This window comes from Pteronotus mesoamericanus, unplaced genomic scaffold, assembly GCF_021234165.1.
Source record: "Pteronotus mesoamericanus isolate MK-2021 breed Mesoamerican mustached bat unplaced genomic scaffold, CSHL_Meso_final contig_433, whole genome shotgun sequence".
Classification (NCBI taxonomy): domain Eukaryota; kingdom Metazoa; phylum Chordata; class Mammalia; order Chiroptera; family Mormoopidae; genus Pteronotus; species Pteronotus mesoamericanus.
This window is the reverse complement of record NW_026555163.1, coordinates 348,139-370,204: the sequence shown is the minus strand read 5'-3', so window position 1 is coordinate 370,204 and position 22,066 is coordinate 348,139. Positions and strand designations below refer to the sequence as shown.

General features: G+C 37.4%; 1 protein-coding gene across 1 annotated transcript in view; it reads right to left on the bottom strand.

Annotated features, from left to right (window-relative positions):
* The window catches only part of BRCA2 (BRCA2 DNA repair associated), a 74,207-nt gene that overhangs the window by 18,748 nt on the left and 33,393 nt on the right, over positions 1-22,066 (bottom strand). The window contains exons 15-23 of the mRNA XM_054577439.1: positions 20,901-21,082; positions 15,988-16,158; positions 15,120-15,474; positions 10,466-10,621; positions 10,216-10,360; positions 8,320-8,441; positions 3,214-3,412; positions 1,469-1,632; positions 1,244-1,382 (exon numbers count right to left, since the gene is read on the bottom strand). Coding sequence (XP_054433414.1) covers positions 1,244-1,382; positions 1,469-1,632; positions 3,214-3,412; positions 8,320-8,441; positions 10,216-10,360; positions 10,466-10,621; positions 15,120-15,474; positions 15,988-16,158; positions 20,901-21,082 — 1,633 coding nt within the window. The remainder of the gene's footprint in view (positions 1-1,243; positions 1,383-1,468; positions 1,633-3,213; positions 3,413-8,319; positions 8,442-10,215; positions 10,361-10,465; positions 10,622-15,119; positions 15,475-15,987; positions 16,159-20,900; positions 21,083-22,066) is intronic.

Genomic DNA, 22,066 nt, shown 5'->3' with positions numbered 1-22,066 from the left:
CACACCAGCCAGTGCTATTTTTTTGTTATTTAAAATGATTTATTCCTCAGTAAATTAAAAACAGAACTACCATATGATCCACCATTTCCATTTCTGGGTATATATCCAAAGGAAATAAAATCACTATGTTTAAGGGATATCTGAACTCCCATGTTCATTGCATCATTATTCATAGCAGCCAAAACAGGAGAACAACATAAGTGTCTGTCAATAGGGGAACAGTTAAAAAAAAATGTGGTGTTTACAAGGGAATATTATTCATCCATAGAAAAGGAAATCCTGCCATTTGCAACACAGATGAACCTTGAGGGCATTATGCCAAGTGAAATAAGTCAGACAGAGAAAGACCAGTATTGTATGATCTCACTTACAAGTGGTATCTCAAAAACAAAAAAATAGAACCAGAAACAAAAACTCGAGGAAAAGAGATCAGACTTCCTGCTCAGGAAAGAAATCTGCCCTCCATCCTTCCAGGCCTCTTTGCTATACAAACATTCTTTAAAAGACAGCCTGAGACAAGGGCTGCTACCGCATATGTAGAAACATCACAAGAACTGCTCTCCTACATGAGGAACTGATGGGACTAAGAGAAAACAGAGAGCAAGGTGGGAACTTTTAATCAAACATTATCAATAGTCACATTAAAGATGATCAGATTAAGCCAATTAAAAGATACAGAGTGTCATATTGGGTAAGAAGGCAAGACTCAACATTCATGCTGTCTACCAAAAACAACTTGGAATATAAAAACATTGATAGGTTAAAAATAAAGCATTGGAAAAATATATATACCGTGCAAACCAACACCAATGATAAAAAAAATTGGAGTAGCTAGCTATATTTTAAAAAGTAGGCTTTAGAACAATGGATATCATTATGGATAATGAGAGATGTTGCAAAGGGATAAAAAACCCAAACCAACACTGGGGGCAGAGGCCTGAATGTTCAGTTAACTGCACAGGGAAATTATAATTATCTGTCTAGCAATAATCACTAAAATGCTGTAGAAAATTTTCTAGCAATTTCTTTAAAATTAAGTTAGTCAGAATGGAATGTAAGTCCTTCCCTTGTAATACTGTACAACTCATTTACATTAAGAATTGAGGTTAAAACAGGCCTATTTTCAAATCACTAATTATCAAATTTGCTGATTTGTAGCTCCAATTAATCCTAAAACAAATTTTAAAAGAATGTTTTTCAAAAGCATCAATGGAAAGCTACACCTAAATATGCTGTATATTACCTATTTTTTTCACAACAGAAACTACCAATCCTATTAGGTCCACCTCAGAACAATGTGGCTGGAAGTCTGGATTCAATAGCTGTTTGAAGAGAACAGGCTCCCGTGGCTGATAAACTTGGAACAGTATTTCATCTGAAGCCTGTAAGAAAAAAAATCAGCATGTGTAGATTCTGTAAACTCATATGCATTTATAAAAATTGAAAAATTACAATGAGAAGCACATACCTGTATTTGTTGAAACTGAGTGTTTTTAGTTACTGTTAACTGTACTGTAGCTCTCCCAGATTTATTTTTAGATCTTGATGTTGCAAGATGATAGATTCTGTATCTCTTTCCCTCTGTTAGCAGGGAATATAAATCCGATGGAGGACGCCAGATACTTAACATAACTATTCAGAAAAAGAGGAAAAAGATAATGGAAGAACTTGTAATTATTAAAATTCCTGTCTACAAATAAATACTTAAGAAGACAAAATCACAGAGTCAAGCATGAGAAGGATGCAATGCACTGTCACTTGTTTGACAATGGAGAAGGCCACATGAGAAAGAATGCAGGAGGCCTCTAGAAGCAGACTGGCCTCTGGTGACATGCTACACAAGAAATAGGGATCTCAGCCCTACAATCACAGCAAATGCATTCTGTCAAGAACTTCAGTGAGCTTGGAAGAGGACCCTGAGCATGAGATAAAAATACCTGGACTTCATCCTCATGAAGCACTGAGCAGACAACCTAGCCAGTTCCTTCCAGACTTCTGATCTGCTGAACTGTGATATAACAAAATGAATTTTACTCCAGGGCAGGAAAAGCCAGTGATCCAAGCAGGTGGACTGGGGGAGGCCTAAAAGTCCTTCCCTGTCGCTGATCCCAAATGGATTTGGTCTCTTCTCCATGGACCAACCAGGAGAACATTTTATTTAGAATTGCTAGTCCCTAGTTTTTATTGAACACTAAAGTGACTGTCACACTAAATTTGATAACTTGACTCCAGGAAATCTTCTTTGGTCCCAAGGTTAGCCTGAAAGAGGTATCTGGGCCAGGTTCTAGCATCTGTGGAGACCTGGAGGACCCAGGCTCCTTTGAGGGTGAAGGTGAGGCCCGTGGTGCCCGCTTTGTCCTCACGAACTCTGCTCCATCCCAGAGGCCACCTTAGGATGGGGCCTGGTGGATGCAGGCTCCTTCTTGTTTGCTTGGTAGAAAAATTTGGTCACAAGTTCTGAAGGAATGCACAACTAGTAAAAATGTCCACCTCTAAGTACTAAGAAGCATCTCTTTGATTTGGATATTTTAGAACTTTCAGCCATTACAAAGGGCTGAAAACCATGGCTGTCTTTTGGGGGCCACTTTGGAGGACATGAAAACAAAGAGGTGTGAGGCTGGAGAAAACAACCAAGAAGAGAGAAAGACAGGAAAGAGCCAGGGAATGACAAAAGAGAAGGGAGAAAGTAGGGAATGGAAGGGAGAGGAGCTGGTTGACCAAGCAGTAGTTTCGGCTGGTAGATCTGGGGACCACAGCTCCTCACTCTGAGAGCTCCCCACCCTTCATTGATCTGCTCCAGAACCTGGTTCCACCAGAAATCACAAAGCTGCTGGCCTAGCATTTGTTCCTGCTACTTTCCTTTCCAGGTTCTCAGGGAGGGATGAAGTGGGTTATATTAATTTCCAACTGAGTGGAAGCCAAGTCTGGAGCCTTGTTGGCCTCCTTGGAGATCACTGTTGGGTAGAGAAACTCATAAAAGCTTTGGGTCATATGTACCTTTGTTTAAAATTTATACTAAATGAAAAATAACTTTTCTTACCTAAAAAAAATAATACTGACAACAACAAAGACCTATAGATTTTATGGGGTCTGGTAGACCTTGCTCCTCTGATATGCACTAACTTTACACTTCATCTAGCATTTGAAATCATTTTATTAATACAATAATATTTTAACTTAAAATTGATAAAAACAAAAAATTTACATACTGACCTGAATCTTTTTCTTTTTTCTCATAGCTTATGATACGCAGCTTCCACACAGTTGTAACATCCCTTGATAACATTTGCTCCCCTTTCTCAGCAGACTCTATAGCCTTCTGGAATTCCAACTGGATCTGTGCTTGCTTCTTGTCATTCAACATCTGTCTATGATTATTCAAGGCTCTTAACTGCTCTTCACTAAAATAAGCCTGTGATCATTTAAAGTAAGAAGGCATTTAAGGTTGGAATAAAAAGCAAACAAAAAAAAAAAAAAACAAACACCTCATCTATTGTAAAGGAAATCCTCTAAATGGGGGTAAAACACAACAGAGTTGAGTTTGCTTTAAGGGTGTGACAATACAAAAATTGAGATTAATGTACTCAGCTTATCATGTAAGAAATATGTTCTGGTGTCTTAAGCTGTTTACTCATCTTTGTGACCAATTTCCCTAGGGCCAAAACAACCCCTGCTTATAAATGTACTCTAATAGTCACATCCATCAACATTAATGACATTAAAAATGGCTAACAGGTGAAAGCTCACTCTATTTGAGAAACGGATCTATGTGGAGGAAATGTGTTAATTCATTTAATCTGTATAATAACCCTATGAGATAGGTACTGCTATTGTTTCCACATTGTAAATGATGAAACTGAGGTGCAGAGAGAATAAATGATTTCAGAGGCACATAGGTAGGGTTACTTCAAGAATCCTCATTCTTAGCCCCCACAGTATAATTTCATGAACTCTCTAGAGAAGCTGATACAATTTAAAACAGACACGTGCTAGCCCTGGCCGGGCTGCTCTGTCACTTAGAGCATTATCCTGATACACCAAGTTTGTAGGTTTGATCTCTGGTCAGACACATACAAGAATCAATGAATAGCTCTGGCTGGTGTCTCTCAGAGGATTGAGTGCTGGCCTGCGAACCAAAGAGTCCCCAGTTTGATTCCCAGTCAGAGCACATGCCTGGGTTGAAGGCCAGGTCCCCCGCAGGGGGCACATGAGAGGCAACCACATATTGATGCTTCACTCTCTCCCTTCCCCTTTGTCTAAAAATAAATAAATAAAATATCTTAAAAAATCAACGAATAAATGCATAAATAAGTGGAACAAATCAGTTTCTCTTTCTCTCTCTCCCTCTAAAAATAAAAACCAAAATCTCCTAAAACCAAAAACCAGACATGTGTTGCAAGCACTTCTTGCTGCTTTCACACTTCTCTCCCAATCATTTCACCAAATTGCTTTCTGTACAAAAATCACGGGATGACATCAATAGATGTGGAAAAAGCATTTGATAAAGTACAGCACTCATTTATGATAAAAACACTCAGAAAAGTGGGAGTAGAGGGAGCATACCTCAACATAATAAAGGCCATATATGAAAAACCTACAGCCAACATCATACTCAACAGGCAAAAACTGAAAGCTTTCCCATTAAGCTCGGAAACAAGACAAGGATGTCAGCTTTCACCACTTCTATTCAAATAGTATTGGAAGCCCTAGCCTTAGTAATCAGACAAGAAAAAGAAATAAAAGGGATACAAATTGGAAAGGAGGAAGTAAAACTATCATTGTTTACAGATGACATGATAGTGTACATAGAAAACCCCATAGACTCCACCAAAAAACTACTCAATCTAATAAGTGAATTTGGCAAAAGAGTGGGATGCAAAGTTAATTATCAGAAATCGAAGGCATTTTTGTATACCATGGAATCAGGAAAAATATCCCACTTGCTATAGCAACAAGAAAAATAAAGTACCTAGGAATAAACCTAACCAAGGAGGTGAAAGACCTATACTCAGAAAACTACACAACACTGAAGAAAGAAATGAAGGACGACACAAATAAATCGAAGTATATACTGTGTTCATGGACTGGAAGAATTAACATCATCAAAAGGTCCATACTGCCCAAGGCTATTTATAGATTCAATACAATCTCTATTAAAATAACAATGACATATTTCACAGATAAAGAACAAACATTCCAAAAATTTATATGGAACCATAAACGATCCCAAATAGCCTCAGCAATTTTGAGAAAGAGGAACAAAGTAGGAGTCATCACAATACCTGACATCAAAGTATGTTACAAGGCGACTGTAATCAAAACAGCCTGATACTGGCATAAGAACAGACACATAGATCAATGAACAGAATAGAGAGCCCATAAAGAAACCCATGTCTCTATGGACAATTGATATTCAACAAAGCAGGGAGAAGAATAAAATGGAGTAAAAATAGCCTCTTCAACAAATGGTGTTGGGAGAGCTGGACAGCTACATTCAAAGAAATGACTCTCAACCACCAACTTACACCATACACAAAAATAAACTCAAGATGGATAAAAGGCTTAAATATAAGTCATGACACCATAAAAGTCGTAGAGGAGAACATAGGCAGGAAACTGTCAGGTATTCCACGCAGCAATATTTTCACTGATATGTCCCCTAGAGCAAGGGACATAAAGGAAAGAATAAACAAATGGGACTTCATCAAAATAAAAACTTCTGCACAGCTAAAGAAAACAGCAAAATGAAAAGGCAACCCACTGTATGGGAAATATACTTGCCAATGATCTCTTCGGCAAAGGTGTGATCTCCAAAGTTTATGAAGAACTCACATAACTCCACACCACAAAGACAAACAATCCAATTAAAAAATCGGCAAAGGACCTGAACAGACACTTTCCCAAGAAGGACATACATAGGGCCCAGAGACATGAAAGGATGTTCAGCATCACTAGCCATCAGAGAGATGCAAATTAAAATCACAATGAGATACTGCGTCACACCAGTCAGAATGGCCATCATAAACAAATCAACAAATGACAAGTGCTGGCGAGGTTGTGGACAAAAGGGAACCCTAGTACATTGTCGATGGGAATACAAACTGGTGCAGCCCCTGGGGAAAGCAAACTGCCTTTTGACCCAGCAATTCTATTGCTGGGATTATACCCTAAGAATCCTGAAGCACCAATTCAAAAGAACCTATGCACCCCAATGTTCATAGCAGCAAAATTTACAGTAGCCAAGTGCTGGAAGCAACCTAAGTGCCCATCGGTAAATGAGTGGATCAAAAAACTATGGTACATTTACACAATGGGATATTCAACAGCAGAAAGAAAGAAGGAGCTCCTATCCTTTGCAATAGCATGGATGGAACTGGAGAGCATTATGCTAAGTGAAATAAGCCAGGTGGTGAAAGACAAATACCATATGATCTCACCTATAAGCGGAACCTAACCAACAAAACAAACAAGGGAGCAAAATATAACCAGAGACATTGAAATAAAGAACAAAGTAACAGTAACCAGCAGGGACGGAAGAGGGGGATAATGGGGGATAGAAGGGGAAGGGTCATCAAGGAACGTGTATAAAGGACCCATGGACAAAGCCATAGCGGGGTAGGATTGGCGGGAGTGCGGGGGGAAGGGGAAAATGGTGGCAGGAGAATGGAGACAACTGTACTTGAACAACAATGAAAAAAAATTGCTGTCTGTACTTCTCGGGAATCTCACCCAGTGTAACAAGAATGAAAGCATAAACAAAAAAGTAAAATCAAATAAAACAGGAAATGGATCTGACAGAAAACACTCTAGACTGCTGCTGCCTTACAAATCTTAATCTTATGATCTACATGGGGTAGGGAGACTTGAACTCTCTGTTCTCTCAAAATGGCTAAAAATGTTGACAGTGTTTAAACAAGAATTAAAAAGAAATCTATGATTTCCAAAGTCCTTCACCATTCAGCAGTCTCTAAAAACAAATCCTTTTGACGGAGTGTTTCAGAAATTGGTGGTTATTTTTCCCTCTTAAGAATGAGTGGTTACTTTATTTGAGTGAAATCTCAGCATCACATAAACTCAGAACCATAGAGATAAGCCTCCCTTAGATCTTCCCTTGATAGAAGGTGGAAGGAAAGCCGGAGAGATAAATCACTTGTCTTAGCTACCAAGTGGCAGGATTGGATCGAGGATTTAGTTCTCCAACTCTTATTCTGCTCATTACTTCCTCCTTATAAGTAAATTCTATAAAAGGATACCAGACTAAAAAATATTTTGTTAAATTTTGTGGATGAAATTAAAACTATCTTCATGATGACTCACAGAAAGCACAAGCTTCAACGTATGTAATATTATAAGCTATAGAGGCAAATGATGTTTCAGGAAAGCAAAATAAAGCCTTAGCCTACAGACTTGTGGCAAGTACATTCACAGACTTTCAAACCAGACTTACTTTTCAGGGAGAATCTGAGTTGTACCATTTGGGAACATGAGGGAATTCTATTCAGAACAGCACTGCTTAGTCTCCTAGTGGAGGATTATTTATTTATTTTTTTGTAGTCCCATTTTTAAAGAAACTTAAGGTTATAATACAAGATATACTGATACCAAATAAATAAGAATCATCAATAAACAAACAATAGTTTTCCTAAAATTTCTTACCCCCTCCTTATCTAAGCAAACCAATCCTTGCATTAATTAGATACCTGGGGATCTACAAATTTAGGAGGTAATTTACCTTAATATATGAAATGATGTCCTAACAACAGCAACTAATATTTATAAGAAACTTTATAAAATACCACACTTTTACATATATTATTTAATTTGATCTTAAAACAACTTATTTTATGCTCATTTTATAGCTATATTATGTGCAATTTGCTTCGCAAGTAAATGACAGAGCCATGATTCTAAAGTCTAGGCTATTTCTAACACAGTTTAGTGCTTCTGCACTTGTCTATTTAAGTCCCCTTCAGGTAGAGATTATGAAATGACTCCAGGTAGGATCTGAGAAAGAGCTGAGAACATGGGAACTAAGATATTGCTTTGAAGACACTTCTTCTATTTTAAAAGTAATCAAGTTTTGCCTGCATTTTAAGCCACATTTATTTAATATATAAGATTATTTAAAGCTCCTACCTATCCTCTATTTGATACAGAATCAAAAATGTACCACCATGTTTGGCTCATCTCTGTGGATCCCAGAAATGCAAATGCCCTCTTTGAGAAACAGCATTTCAACATACTGCTTCCAGTGACAGCCGGAGGAGAATGCCACATCTTTCACCTTAAGGCTCACTGCATGTCCTCTACTTCTCTCACCTCAAGGTAAGAGGGATCTGGCGCGGTCCTTACTGCTTCATAGAGCTCTGCACCATCCTGCAGAGCACAGACTTGCTGTCTGGTTAGTGCGCATGATGGTGCACATTGTTTTGGTATATTGTCTAGGGAAAACAGCATCACTAATTAGCTAAACCACAAAGTTAACAACCTTGAAAACAAGACAATCAAGCAAAAAGCACATAAATAAGGGAGGTTAAAAAATAAGTTTTCTAGGAAAATGTGAAGCTAGCATATTCATGATTTAAAAAATTGTCAAAGAGTTTACTTGATTAATTGTAAATTAGGTAAATAATTTCAAAACTCATTCAAATCATGAAAACAGCATGAGCTAGTAATTAATGTATAGGAAAATCAAATTTTGAGAGTCTAATTTTTTGCAGATTTATACAGAACATAAAGTTAAATAATATAGAAAATCATGAAGAGAAGCAGAACACAGTTTTCAGCAATAAAAAAAGGTTGATAAAAAAAGTAAATTACATGACCTGTAAGCAAAAACACTATGATTTTTACTCTTTAAAATTTATGCCACAGAAAAAATAAGTTCTAGCTCCAAGTAAAACAACATAAAACTCAACAACTATGCTAACAAAAACTGCAAAATTACATAATGAAGGAAAAGACACAGAAGAGAATGTCAATGGCTCAGGGGAAAATAATTTTTTGAGTGTTTTTCTTTTCAAATGTATTTGACATATAACATTGTAAATTTAAGGTGTACAACATGTTATTTTGATACATTTATATATGCAATATGATTGTCTTTGTATGAATATTTATCACATCGCATAACTGTAGTACAATATTGTTCATTATATTCACTATACTCCACATTAGATCTCTGGCTTATCTACTACTTGTTGTAACTTTGTACCTAAAATACCATCAGTATTATCCCCTCAACCCACCATGCGATAACCATCTATCCTCTCTATTTTTTACGAGTTTGCCTTTTTTATACTTTACATGTAAGTGGTATCATACAGAAACCTAGGGAAAATAATGTGATGGTTCTTTCCCTCGCTGCAACTCTTTCTCTAATCCTGAAACAGGCACTATAAATGCTTTCGTAGTGAAGCTTAGGAGGGAATTTACTTAAGACTTCTGAATAGTGGAATAGATGTGCCAGGTATTATTACCTAAGATAATTCTAAGTATCTAAAACCTCAGTGTGTTGAACAAAGATATAATAATTTGGGGTCAGTTCAATGTTTATCTGTATATTTATGTAAAAATATTTTTAAAAGCCCAAGAATCTAGCACTAGATGAATGGATAAAAAAAGCTGTAGTACATTTAAACAATGAAATACTATGCGGATATAAAAAAAAGAAGGAACTCTTACCATTTGCCACAGCATGGATGGACTTGGAGAGTATTATGCTAGGTGAAATAAGCCAGTCAGTGAAAGACAAGTATTATACGATCTCACTTATATGTGGAATCTAATGAACAAAATAAACTGATGGACAAAATAGACGTAGAGGCATGGTTACATGGAACAGACTGACATCTCAGAGGGGAGGTGGGTGGAGAGGACTGGATAAAAAGTGAAGAGATTAGCCAAAGCATATATATGGATAGCCCATGGACACAGACAATCATGTGGTAAAGGCCAGGGGAGGGAGGCAAGGGCTGGATGGAGGTGGGCAAAGGGAGGAAAAATGGGGGACATCTGTAAATAGTGTCAACAATTTTTTAAAAAGAACAAAGAAAAAAAATGACAATAAGAAATACTTAATTCAGAATTAGAAGAAAAATATCTGTTAAAGACAATTTACCTGATTACAAAATTTAAATTAGAAGTCTCCAAAACCTCTAATTAAAAAAAAACAACTTGTTTTCATATAAACTTGTAAAGTACAACTCATTTTACCTTCATGCTCTTCAAATTGTGCTTGAATTTTAGTGAATAAGCCTTCTAGTTTCCTTTGTTGGACCTCCACATATTTTGCTGCTTCCTTTTCTTCTTCTCTTTCATTGCGAAATATGTATAATCCAGACGATGTCTTCTCCATCCACTGTAATAATGCATCAAACAGAAATACACAGTAAGGAGGAATCATTCAAATTAACTGTCTAGAAAAAGAGAGAAATATAGATTAAGTTTCAAGAATATGTCATACCTGCATAGGGTATACTCTTTGAATAACTACATCAACACAACCAACATTTCCCCCATCACTGAAAAGTGATGACAAGGGCAGAGGAAAAGGTCTAGGGTCTGGAGAAAATCCAAGTTTGGCATACCAGCGAGCAGGTCGGGTACTGTTAGCAGAAATCTGAACAAATTAAGGAATATATCAATTTAGAAGTTAAGTAAATACACTCAATTCTATTTCAGATCTAATAAGATTTTTATTTTTTTAGGACTTCTTCAAAAATATTCACTTTTGAAGGTAAGTAAGAAAGTGATTAAGTAAAAAAATTGTACAAAAGTAAAAAGTACTTTCAAAATATAGTATCTTAAAAGTTGTTCAAGAAACAGACTCAGATTCAGAGAACAAACTGATGGTCACCAGAGAAGAAGGGGGCTAGGGGTATGGGTGAAAAAGGGGAAGGGATTAAGAGGTATGGATTTGCAATTACAAAATCGTCATGGAAATGTGAAGTATAGCAAAAGGAATATAGTCAGTAACATTGTAACAACAAAAGGAATATAGTCAATAATATTGTAACAACAATAATATTGTAATATGTATGGTACCAGATAAGTACTGGAAATATTGGGGGGATGACTTTGTTATGTGTATAAACTGTCTAACCACTATACTATACACCTGACACTAATACAATATTAAATGTCAACTATAATTTTAAAATTGTTTTAAAAATTTTTTAAAGAAAGAGATTTAGTCATGGAAAGAAGGAAACCTATTGCGCAATGGCCAGAGTGTGCAGAGCAGGATTAAGGGAGGCTTTTTTTTTTCTCTCTTTAGGTTGAGGAAGGCCTGTGGGTGTCTGAAAGCTGTGGAGAACTGGTGCTGCCAACAGACAGCGGGCTGGTGATGAAAATGCTCAAAAAATCATTGTGGTGATGGCTGCACAACTCTGTGACCATGGAATTGTCACTTTCATTGGGTGTATTGCATAGTGTGTGAATTATGTCTCAATAAAGCTGTTTAAAAATAGAAAAAATTGTAAAGTCTTAATGTTATGTAAATATGACTACAGGCATATCTTGTTTCGTTGCAGTATGTTTCTTACACTTTACAGATATTGTGTGTATTTTATAAACTGAAGGTTGGTGGCAACCCTGCATCAAGCAAGTCCATTGGCACCATTTTTCCAACAGCATTTCCTCACTTTGTGCCTCTGTCACATTTTGGCAATTCTCACAGCATTTCAAATTTTTTCATTTTTATTATGTTATGGTAGTCTGTGATCAGTGATCTCTGAGAAATTGTTTGTGAAAGGAAGAGTCAATCAACACAGTAAATTTCACTATTGTCTATTTTAAGGAATTGTCACATCCACCCCAACCTTCAGCAACCAATGCCTGACCAATCAGCAGCCATCAGCGTTGAGGCAAGATTATCCACCAGTAAAAAGACTTGCTGAAGGCTCAGATGATGGTCAGCATTTTTAAGCCATAAAGTATTTTTTAATTAAGGTATGTACATTGTTCTTTTTAGACAAAACGCTATTGGCACACTTAATAGACTGTGGCAGCAATTTTCAACTGGTGCTGTGGCCACAACAGGCAAGAGGTGTGTCACAAGAATTTTTAAAACATGCAACATCTAACTATTTAGTCAGGGGCACTGACCTCTTTTCTCATAGGTTGTCAAATTAAAAAAATGACAACAGCTAACACAACAATAGCTATCTGGTATGAATGAATAGAAATTATACTTATTTTGCCCTGGCTGGTGTGGCTCAGTTGGTTGGAGCATCATCCCATAGCTAAAAGTTTAAGGGTTCGATTCCTGATCAGGGCATATATCTGGGTTGTGGGTTTGATCCTGGGTCTGGGTGCATGCAGGAGGCAAGCAATCAATGACTTGATTTGATGTTTCTCTTCCCCTCTCCCTTCCCTTCTTTCTAAAAGCAATGAAAAAAAATGTCCTAAGGGAGGATAAAAAGAATTATACCTTTTTTTGGTCAGATTGGCAAAAAATATAATATGTTCCTTGGTATGCTACAGAATTTTAGTAATTAGTTTATGTGTGCCATGAGATGAAAAAGGCTGAAAATTGCTGGACTACAAGTAGAGCGTAAACATAACTTTTATATGCAGTGGGGAACCAAAATATTCATGTTATTCGCTTTATTGAGATATTAGTTGTATCGTGGTGGTCTCGAACTGAACCCACAATATCTCTGAAGTATGCTTGTATTAAAAAATTAATAAAACAATTCAATTTAAACATGATGGATTAAAATATACTTATTTACCTAGGCTCCCTCAAAAAAAACCATAGAAGTACAAAGAACTGGAGAGGACAGTAGATAAGAAAATTTCCAAAATTTTGGATGTTAATAGTTTGTTGGATGAGTGGTAAATCATAAAGCAGCTCAAATATAATTCTAGTTAAAAAAATAGCACACATTCATAGATTCATAGAACACTTACTGTACTGCCTGGCACAGCGTTAGTACTTTACATATGTTAACATTTAATCTTCACAACAACCCTAAGAGAGATGACACATTTTACAGGTGACACAATTTAAGTATAAAGGAAATTATATAACCTACCCAAGGTTACTCAGCTAGCAAACTTGCTGTTAGGATGCCAATATAAAACAAAATAATTTAAGAAAACTGAAGGTGACCGGTACCTCTGCAGGCAGAAGCTGAAAACAGGAGGAATGGTTGAGATTTTGTATGAAGGTAAATTAAGACCTCAGTTACCAAGCAACCTGGTGACTGTTCTTCTATCCTCTGGGTTCAAAAAGAACCCAGGAGAGTTTACTTTGTGAAGAGGCTGAGCCACACATATCCTGGACTCTGGACCATCAGGCAGAAGCTATATTGAAAATAAAAATGCAACAAAAACCCTTATGCTGAAAAGGACGCTTTAGTTTCCTTACTCTGTTCCACTCTCAGAACAGACTGATGTTTGAGGGTCTCCTAATGAAAACAATTAAATCCCTGTCTTACCACCCAACAAGTTGACAAGCTCCACCTCACACAAAGCTTCTAATCAGATCATTAGTGTTCCACTGTTGAAGAGTAAAAAACAGCTATCAGTCACCAGTTGAGGAAAGTCTCCAACCTGAGATCCAAACAAGAAAACACGTTCTCATAGGAAACACACACACACACACACACACACACACACACACACACGGAGCAGAAGACACTAAAGTAAATCAAAATATTAGCCAATTGCTTCAGAAAGATGCGAAGATATTGTATGCATGAAACAAGAACTAGATGTCATAAAAAAGAAAAAAATTTAAGGAATAATAATGGTCTCTTGAAAATTAAACGTTATGCCAATAGACACAAATTCACTTTAGGGATTAAAAGGTAAAATTAAGAACTAGAAATTGAGTTGGGGGAGACAACAAAATGGAAGATAGGAGGAAAAAACCAAGAACATTAGAGGACAAATCTAAGAGGCCTAGAGCCTAAGTATTAGGAATTTTTTAAAAAATGAAGAGAAGAAAAATGAAAGGCAAGGAATTATCAAAGAACTACTTCAAAAAACTTTCCCAGAACTCAACGAAGGACATATGTTTATAGACATTGCCACTGTGTACCCAGGACACTGATTAAAAAGTAAGGCTGACACCAAAGTAAATGATGTTGAAAGCGTCTTGGAAAAAGATCCCATAGTGAAGGGCTGGGAATAAGAATAGCATGAATGTGGCAGAAGTTACAACTAGAAGCAAGAAGATAATAGAGGAAATGTATTCAAAATTCCGAAGAAATTATATGAACTTCAAAGTCTGTATTTGGATAACCTTAAAATATGATCAAAAAGGCTGCATACCCCCTTTCTCAAGAAGCCTCTGGAGGTTGTGTGTGCTTAAAACTAAAGAATAAATCTAGAAAGATATGAAATTCAGGAAATTCTAATGACACAGAAAGAGATGAAAATACTGTCCAGAATGATACATGTGGAGCTTATATAGAAAATCTCCTCTTCAGAATAAAGTTGAAATATGGAGAGGTGCAAGGATCTCCAAGAACAAGAAATGGAACCAAGAAAGGTTGTTTTAACACATTGAGATGAGTTTTATATAGCTCCTGTGTGGAAATGAGTTGGTGGTAAGGACACAGAAAATTAAGGGGGAAAAGAAAAAGGGTAAGACAGTAACTCCAGGGAAAACAGTAAGTTGTAAAGAAAGGAAATGTAATCATAGTATATGTATGTTGAGTTGCAAAAAATATTTTTCATAGTCATTATAACGTAAACATTGAATACACACTTCAGCTCTCTTTTGAGGCAGGAAGCTAATAGTTAATTATGTTTAAACTGAAGGCGAGAAGAAGATACAGCATATAAGCCAAGGAACAGCCAACAGGATTTGCAATGGTTGTCTTTGTGGGGCCTGAATAGAGGGTCAGGGAGGGTTGCATCAATAACTGCTTTTTGGGGGGCGCCATATGCCTTATACAGTCACATGCAGTTTAATGTTGGGGATAAGTTCTGAGAAGTATGTCTGAGGAAACTGCTGCTTATACTGAGATTATAGTGCATTTTCAAAAAACAGAATATCCTTAACAGTCATAAGTATATTTAAAAAATTAAATGTAAAGCCTTTCTAAAATTTAACTGAACCAGTGACTGATTTTTTATCAAGAGAGTGCATTAATTTAACATACCTTTAATATAAGAGATTCTGGGGCTTCAAGAGGCGAGCAGGCATCAGGATAGCCTACCAGTTCTGCTCCGTGGGTGATGATCTTCTGACCAACAGCCAATCTACCCTTCTGTACGAGAGCCAACAGGGGAGGGTCCAGCTGGGCCTTGACAGCATACCATCCATCTGTCAGTTCCACAATAGCCGCTTTGCTGGTATCCACACCACTCATTTTATCGCTAAAAGTTTCAGGTAAACTTGAGCTTGGTAAAAGTATTTCAGAAACACAGAGAACAAGTGTTTTTGCAGCTGTGTCATCCCTTTCCATTATCTTTTTTATAGCTGATCTTTGACTTCTATCAATTTCCATATCATATCTAAAAAGAAAAAGAAAAATGCATTATTTTAGGAATTGTGAGTCTACAATTTCAATGTAAAAACAGTCACCGAATAATTGAAAATAAAAATTTAGTAACTTTAATGAAGAAATGCTGAGATAGAAGAGAATTCAAAATTTGGTTGCTAGCAGTATATTAAGTTTTATACTGTTAAAATATGAATTAAATATTAAAACCCCCAAAATGCAAAAATACTTTATTAGCAAACTGCGAACAGTGGGTCAAACTGGAGATTAATATCCTTCTCATATGCAAAGAAGTTAAGGAGGGGATGAGGGAAGAGGGAAGTAAGAGGTGTATGAATGTGCAATTTCTCTTAAGTGGGGTCAGTGGGGTGACAAGAGAATTACTCCATACAACTACATACCAATGTGGGATGGCAAGGTCACCACTCACTGGCTCGTGTACCTCTATTGCATGAAGTCACAGGCTACACAAAAGTCTGAATCACACTGCAGGATATGAGTACATAATGCAATGCTTTAAACTCACCTGTATTTTAGCTGAAGAAGCACCCTTTCTGGGTTTAAGCATCTAGTAGCAAATTGCTTAGGAAAAGCAAATTCCATAGCTGCCAGTTTCCATACAATCCATCTATAGTGATTAAAGACCCAACCTCTAGAAATAAGCTTTGGATCCACACCTGGGGTGTCACACAGAGCCCTAAACAAAGTGCAATAATATAGTAAAAAATACATAAGATAATATTAAATTCAGTAACCATGATTATTCTTAGCAAAAATCTATACTATACAAGAACATTCAATACATTTCTGAGTTAATGTATAATCAGTAAGCAATATAATTTTAGAAAATGATTTGATATGTATCAAAATAATATAAATCCACTTAACATATTAGTCAATACAATTATTTCAACTGGAAAATGAGATCCTTAATTTAAATTAATTATATTTGGGATTACTTTTCATATTAGAGACTGTCTTTAGAAATCACATGTGAACTTCCCTCTCTAGTTCTGGTGCCCCCCTCTCTACTCAAATCTCAAACTCCTCCTCTTTTCCCATTCTCACTCTTAGTACTAAGGAGGCAGAAATAATCAAAGAGAACTTTGATAAGCTTCCACTCTCACATATACCAACCACCAGCATCTGCACCCTTCACTTTGTCCTCTCCTGTCATTTATACCCAAGTTCCCAACCTTTCTTGCTTAATCAAGGACATTGACCTAGAAATGCCTCTTCTCTCCCCTGAATCATTAATTTTGCTCCCCTCTACTGGACAATTTCCAGCAGCATAAAAAAAAAGTGTTTCTACCATAAAACAAGTAAACACAACAAAACTAACACCCTCTGATCCTACTGCTTTCTCCAGATACTGCCCTTTTCCTCTGGTTCTCTTTTAGGCAATGCCTGAAAGAAATACTACATTCTGCTTGAGGCTGACTTCCGGCCAAGATGGAGGTATAGGTAGATACACTTTGCCTCCTCACGCAACCAAAAGAAAGACAACAATAAATTTAAAAACAAAAAATAACCAGAACTGCTAGAAAATCCAACCGTATGGAAGTCCAACAAAGAACTAAAGAAGAAACACTCATCTAGACCAGTAGGAGGGGCAGAAGTGGGCAGCTGGGGAGGAGAGGACATGTGGCAAGGCAGCCACTGGAGCACGGGTGGTCCCACATTTGCGTGTGGATAAACAGTGAGGAATAGCTGTGGAGCGAGACAGACCATGCAATCCAGGGCTCCAGTGCGGGAAAAGAAAGCCTCAAAGCCCCTGGAGGTAAAAACCTGTGGGGGTTGTGGTGGCAGGAAAAACTCCCAGCCTCACAGGAGAGTTCATTGGAGAGACCCACAGGGTCCTAGAACGTACACAAACCCACCCACCTAGGAATCGGCACCAGAAGGGCCCAATTTGCTTGTGGGTAGCAGGGGTAGTGGCTGAAAGTGGCCAAGAGCCAAGCAAGTGGCATTGTTCCCTCTTGGACCCCTGTCCCACACACAGCATCACAATGCAGCGACCTGGGTTGCCCCGCTCTGGCGAATACTAAGGCTCTGCCCCTTCCAACGTAACAGATGCACTGAGACAAAGAAATATGGCCCAAATGAAAGAACAGATCAAAGTTCTAAAAACAGAACTAAACAATGAACAGATAGCCAACCTCTCAGATGCACAGTTCAAAACACTGGTAATTTGGATGCTCACTGAATTGGTTGAGTATGGTTGCAAAATGAGGGAAAAGTGAAGGCTATGCAAAGTGAAATAAAGAAAAATATACATGGAACCAACAGTAAAAATATACAGGAAGGAAACCAAGACTCAAATAAACGACTGGGAGCAGAAGGAAGAGATAAACATTCAACCAGAACAGAATGAAGAAACAAGAATTCAAAAAAAATGAGGAGGGGCTTAGGAACCTCTAAGATAACTTTAAATGTTCCAACATCTGAATCATAAGGGTACCAGAAGGAAAAGAGGAACAGCAAAAAATTGAAAACTTATCTGAACAAATAATGAAGGAAAACTTCCTCAATCTGGTGAAGGAAATAGCCTTCCAGGAAATCCAGGAAGCTCAGAGTTCCAAAGAAATTGGATCCAAGAAGAAACACACCAACACACGTCATAATTAAGATACCCAAGATCAAAGCTAAGGAGAGAATCTTAAAAGTAGCAAGAGGAAAGGAGAGAGTTACCTACACAGGAATGCCCTTAAGACTATCAGCCAATTTCTCAAAAGGAATCTTGCAGGCAGGAAGGGGCTGGCAAGAAGTATTCAAAGTCATGACAGACAAGGACCTACACCCAAGATGACTCTATCCAGCAAAGCTATCATTTAGAATGTAAGGGCAGATAAAGTGCTTCCCAGAAAAGGTCAAGTTAAAGGAGTTAATCACCACCAAGCCCTTATTATGTGAAATATTAAAGGGACTTATCAAAGAAAAGGAATAAGATAAAAAACTATGAATAGTAAAATGACAACAAACTCACAACTATCAACAACTGAACCACCAGAAAACAAAAATGAAAACTAAGCAAACAACTAGAACAGGAACAGAATCACAGAAATGGAGATCAGAGGGGAGGGGGTGGGGGGAAAATGGGGTAAAAGGTACAGGGAATAAGCAGCATAAATGGTAGGTACAAAATAGGCAGGAGGAGGTTAAGAACAGTATAAGAAATGGAGAAGCCAAAGAACTTATATGCACGACCCATGGACATGAACTAAGGAATGGGGGAATGCTGGAGGGAGGAGCACTGCAGGGAGGGGAATGAAGGGGAGAAAAAAATGGGACAACTGTAATAGCATAATCAATAAAGTATGTATTTAAAAATAAAAGAATTACTACATTCTCTCTCTCCACCTCCTCTACCTCCACCACCCTCTTATTGCAGTCTGATCAGGCTTGTGCCCCACAAAATTCTGAATTATTTTACTAAGATTAGTGATGACCTCCATGTTGCTAAACTCAGCCATGAATTCTCAGTCCCCATTTTACTTTATCTACTAGCAGCACTGACATAGCTGGTTATTCTCTGTTCCCCAAAGTTCCATCTTCACTTGGTTTGCAACACCACTCTTTGGCATTTATTTCTAACTTGCGGTTGCTCTAAGTCTCTTTTCCATGGCTTAAATTGCATCTATATCCTGACCACTCTCAAACTGATTTCTTTAGCCTATATTTTATCTAGGAACTCCAACTGCCTACTCACCATCTCTACCTGCATGTCTACTGATAACCTGAACTTCAAATGTCCCAAAATGAACTCTCAATATCCCTTCCATCCCTGGTCTTCTCAATTTTCTGTACATGGTAACTATCCTCCCAAATGCTGCCAAAATCTTTTGGAGCCATCTTCACTCCTCTTTCTCTCACACTCATCATCTAATCCTTGAGCAAATGCTCAAGGTGCCACCTTCAAAATATATCTAGAGTCCACCCTGGCTGGTGCGGCTCACTGGATTGAGTGCTAGACTGAAAAGCAAAGGGTTGCTGGTTCAATCCCAGTCAGGGCACATGCCTGGATCGCAGTCCAGGTCTCCAGTGGGAAGTGCTCAAGAGGCAACCACACATTGATGTTTCTCTCCCTCTCTTTCTCCCTCTCTTCCTTTCTCTCTCTATAAATGTATATATCTGAATATACATATTTATGTAGATAAATATATATCTGGAAACCGGTGACTCAGAGTACAGCCAATGTTCTTACAAAGACCTGAAAGGTCCTGCCCTCTATTTCACCTACCACAACTTTTGCTACCCAGTCTACTCCTGCTACACTAACCTTCCTCCTATAGCATGCTGCGCCTTGGAATGCGGATGCTGTTCCCACGTGATCCTATGCTTACTTCCTTGACCTCCTTTAGGTCACTGATAGAATGTCACAGACCTAATGAAGCCTCCTGACACTTACTCTATTTAAGAAACTGCACCGCTCCTCACCTAACTCTCCCTAATCCCCCTTTCCAGCTTTATCTTCATAGTATTTATCACATTCTAATGTACTATATAATTTACTTACTTTTTTACTTTTTAATTTTTTTAACCTCCACCGGAGGATGTTTTTTCATTGATTTGAGAAAGGCAGAGAAAGACAGAGAGAGAAAGAGAAACTGATTGGTTGACTCCCATAAGCACCCAGCTGGGGATAGAATCCTGCAACCTAGCTATATGCCCTGATTGGGGATAGAACCTGCAACCATTTTGGTGCACAGAACCTTGCTCCAACCAACTAAGCTGCCCTGCCAGGGCCAACCTACTTTTTTAAAAATTCTCTTTCCCACTCTAGACTGCTCTATTGAAATGTATGAATTTTCATTGTGTATTTCTATTTCATATTTATTGAAATACACAATGAAAGAGAATATGATATAACTATGTATGTGGGGGCCTATAATAGGCAAATTCAAGTTTAATTTTTCTTATCAGTCTTTATTTAGTAAATGCATAAGTGTCCCAATGTAAGAAAAGCCAATTAATTAAATCCTAAGACAAAGCACAATTTTACTTTTAAAAAGATTTCAACATGCCCTGGCCATGTGGGTCAGTTGGTAGGAATATTGACCCATAACTGAAAGGGTACGAGTTTGATTCCCAGTCAGGGCACATGCCTGGGTTGTGGGTTCAATCCACGGTACAGGAAGGAGTGTGCGGCAGGTGACCAATTGATGTTTCTCTCTTGTGGCGGTATTTCTCTTTCTCCCTTCTCCTTTCCTCTCTAAAAGCAATGAAGGAATATCCTTGGGAGAGGATTTAAAAAAAAAATTTCAACAGAATGTCAATTGAATCATAATGCTTTTAAAATGATTCAATATATAAAAAGTTGATTACTGGACAACTTTTTAAGTTCAAGAGGGATAAGGAAAGAGAAAAAAGAGGTCTTTGTGAGGAAGAGGGATGATGGAATATGTAAAAGTTAACACAAATCTTTTTTACATAGAATACCTATAAAATTCTTCTTTTCCAGCCTTCCCATCATTGGAGGGTATGAGCCATCCACCATCAGCCAACTGTGCTCCCTTTCCAGCCTCTTCATTACCAAAATAATCCTGAGTGTGAAACTGGAAAGACTCTGCATTTTTGCTGTTAATTTTTATGCAATGTTTAGAGATGCCATACATATATAGCTGCACAAAAGAAATAATAGAAAAATCTGATTATGAATGAAAAAATCAAACAAAAGAGAATGTTTCATAGAATAAAAGCAATTGTAAGACACCAAAACTGAATTTACCCAAAATTTTCATTTAAATATTAATCACTATAAAAACATTTAACTTATTTACTAGAAGCTAAAATACTGATGTACTGTAAATGACCCACACATTTGAGAGTCTGTTGCATCTTTTTGATTCCCCTGTGTACATTCTTCCTGATAGATCTGCCATCAGAAGTCATTGCCAGGATTGAAAAAAGAAACAATGTTTTACAAAAACTTTTAAGTCCAAAAATTTAGAAGGAAGAGAACAGTAAAAAGTGTAAGTATTTCAGGGAGTCTGACCTTAGGAGGTCAGATTTCTACACAGGCTGGGCCTACTTCCTTGACTTCCTTTAGGTCACTGATAGAATGTCACAGACCTAATGAAGCCCCCTGACACTTACTCTATTTAAGAAACTGCACCGTTCCTCACCTAACTCTCCCTAATCCCCCTTTCCAGCTTTATCTTCATAGTATTTATCACAGTCTAATAAACTATATAATTTACTTACTTTTTTACTTTTTAATTTTTTTAACCTCCACTGGAGGCTGTCACTTTTACCTCAGAGGCCTGACCCCAGAGTATCTTTTTCTTTGTTCAGACTTGACTGTGGAGTCAGACTTCTTGCTTTGGAATTGTGGCTCTTCTACTTGCTAGTTATGTGACTTACGTGACTTTTTAGTTACTTCACCTTTTCTGTGCTTCATTCCTCTCATTTGTAAAATGATGAACAAAATAATGGTGTCTTTCTTTGAGGTGCTTGTGAAGGTTAAATGAGATATAACAAGTAGGCACAGGACTTAGAAGAGTGTCTAGCACATAGAAAATACTCAATAAATATTATCTATTAATATTACCAATGTCATTTTCACTTCTCCGGGGCCTAAAATGCTAACCAGATCGTAATGGCTT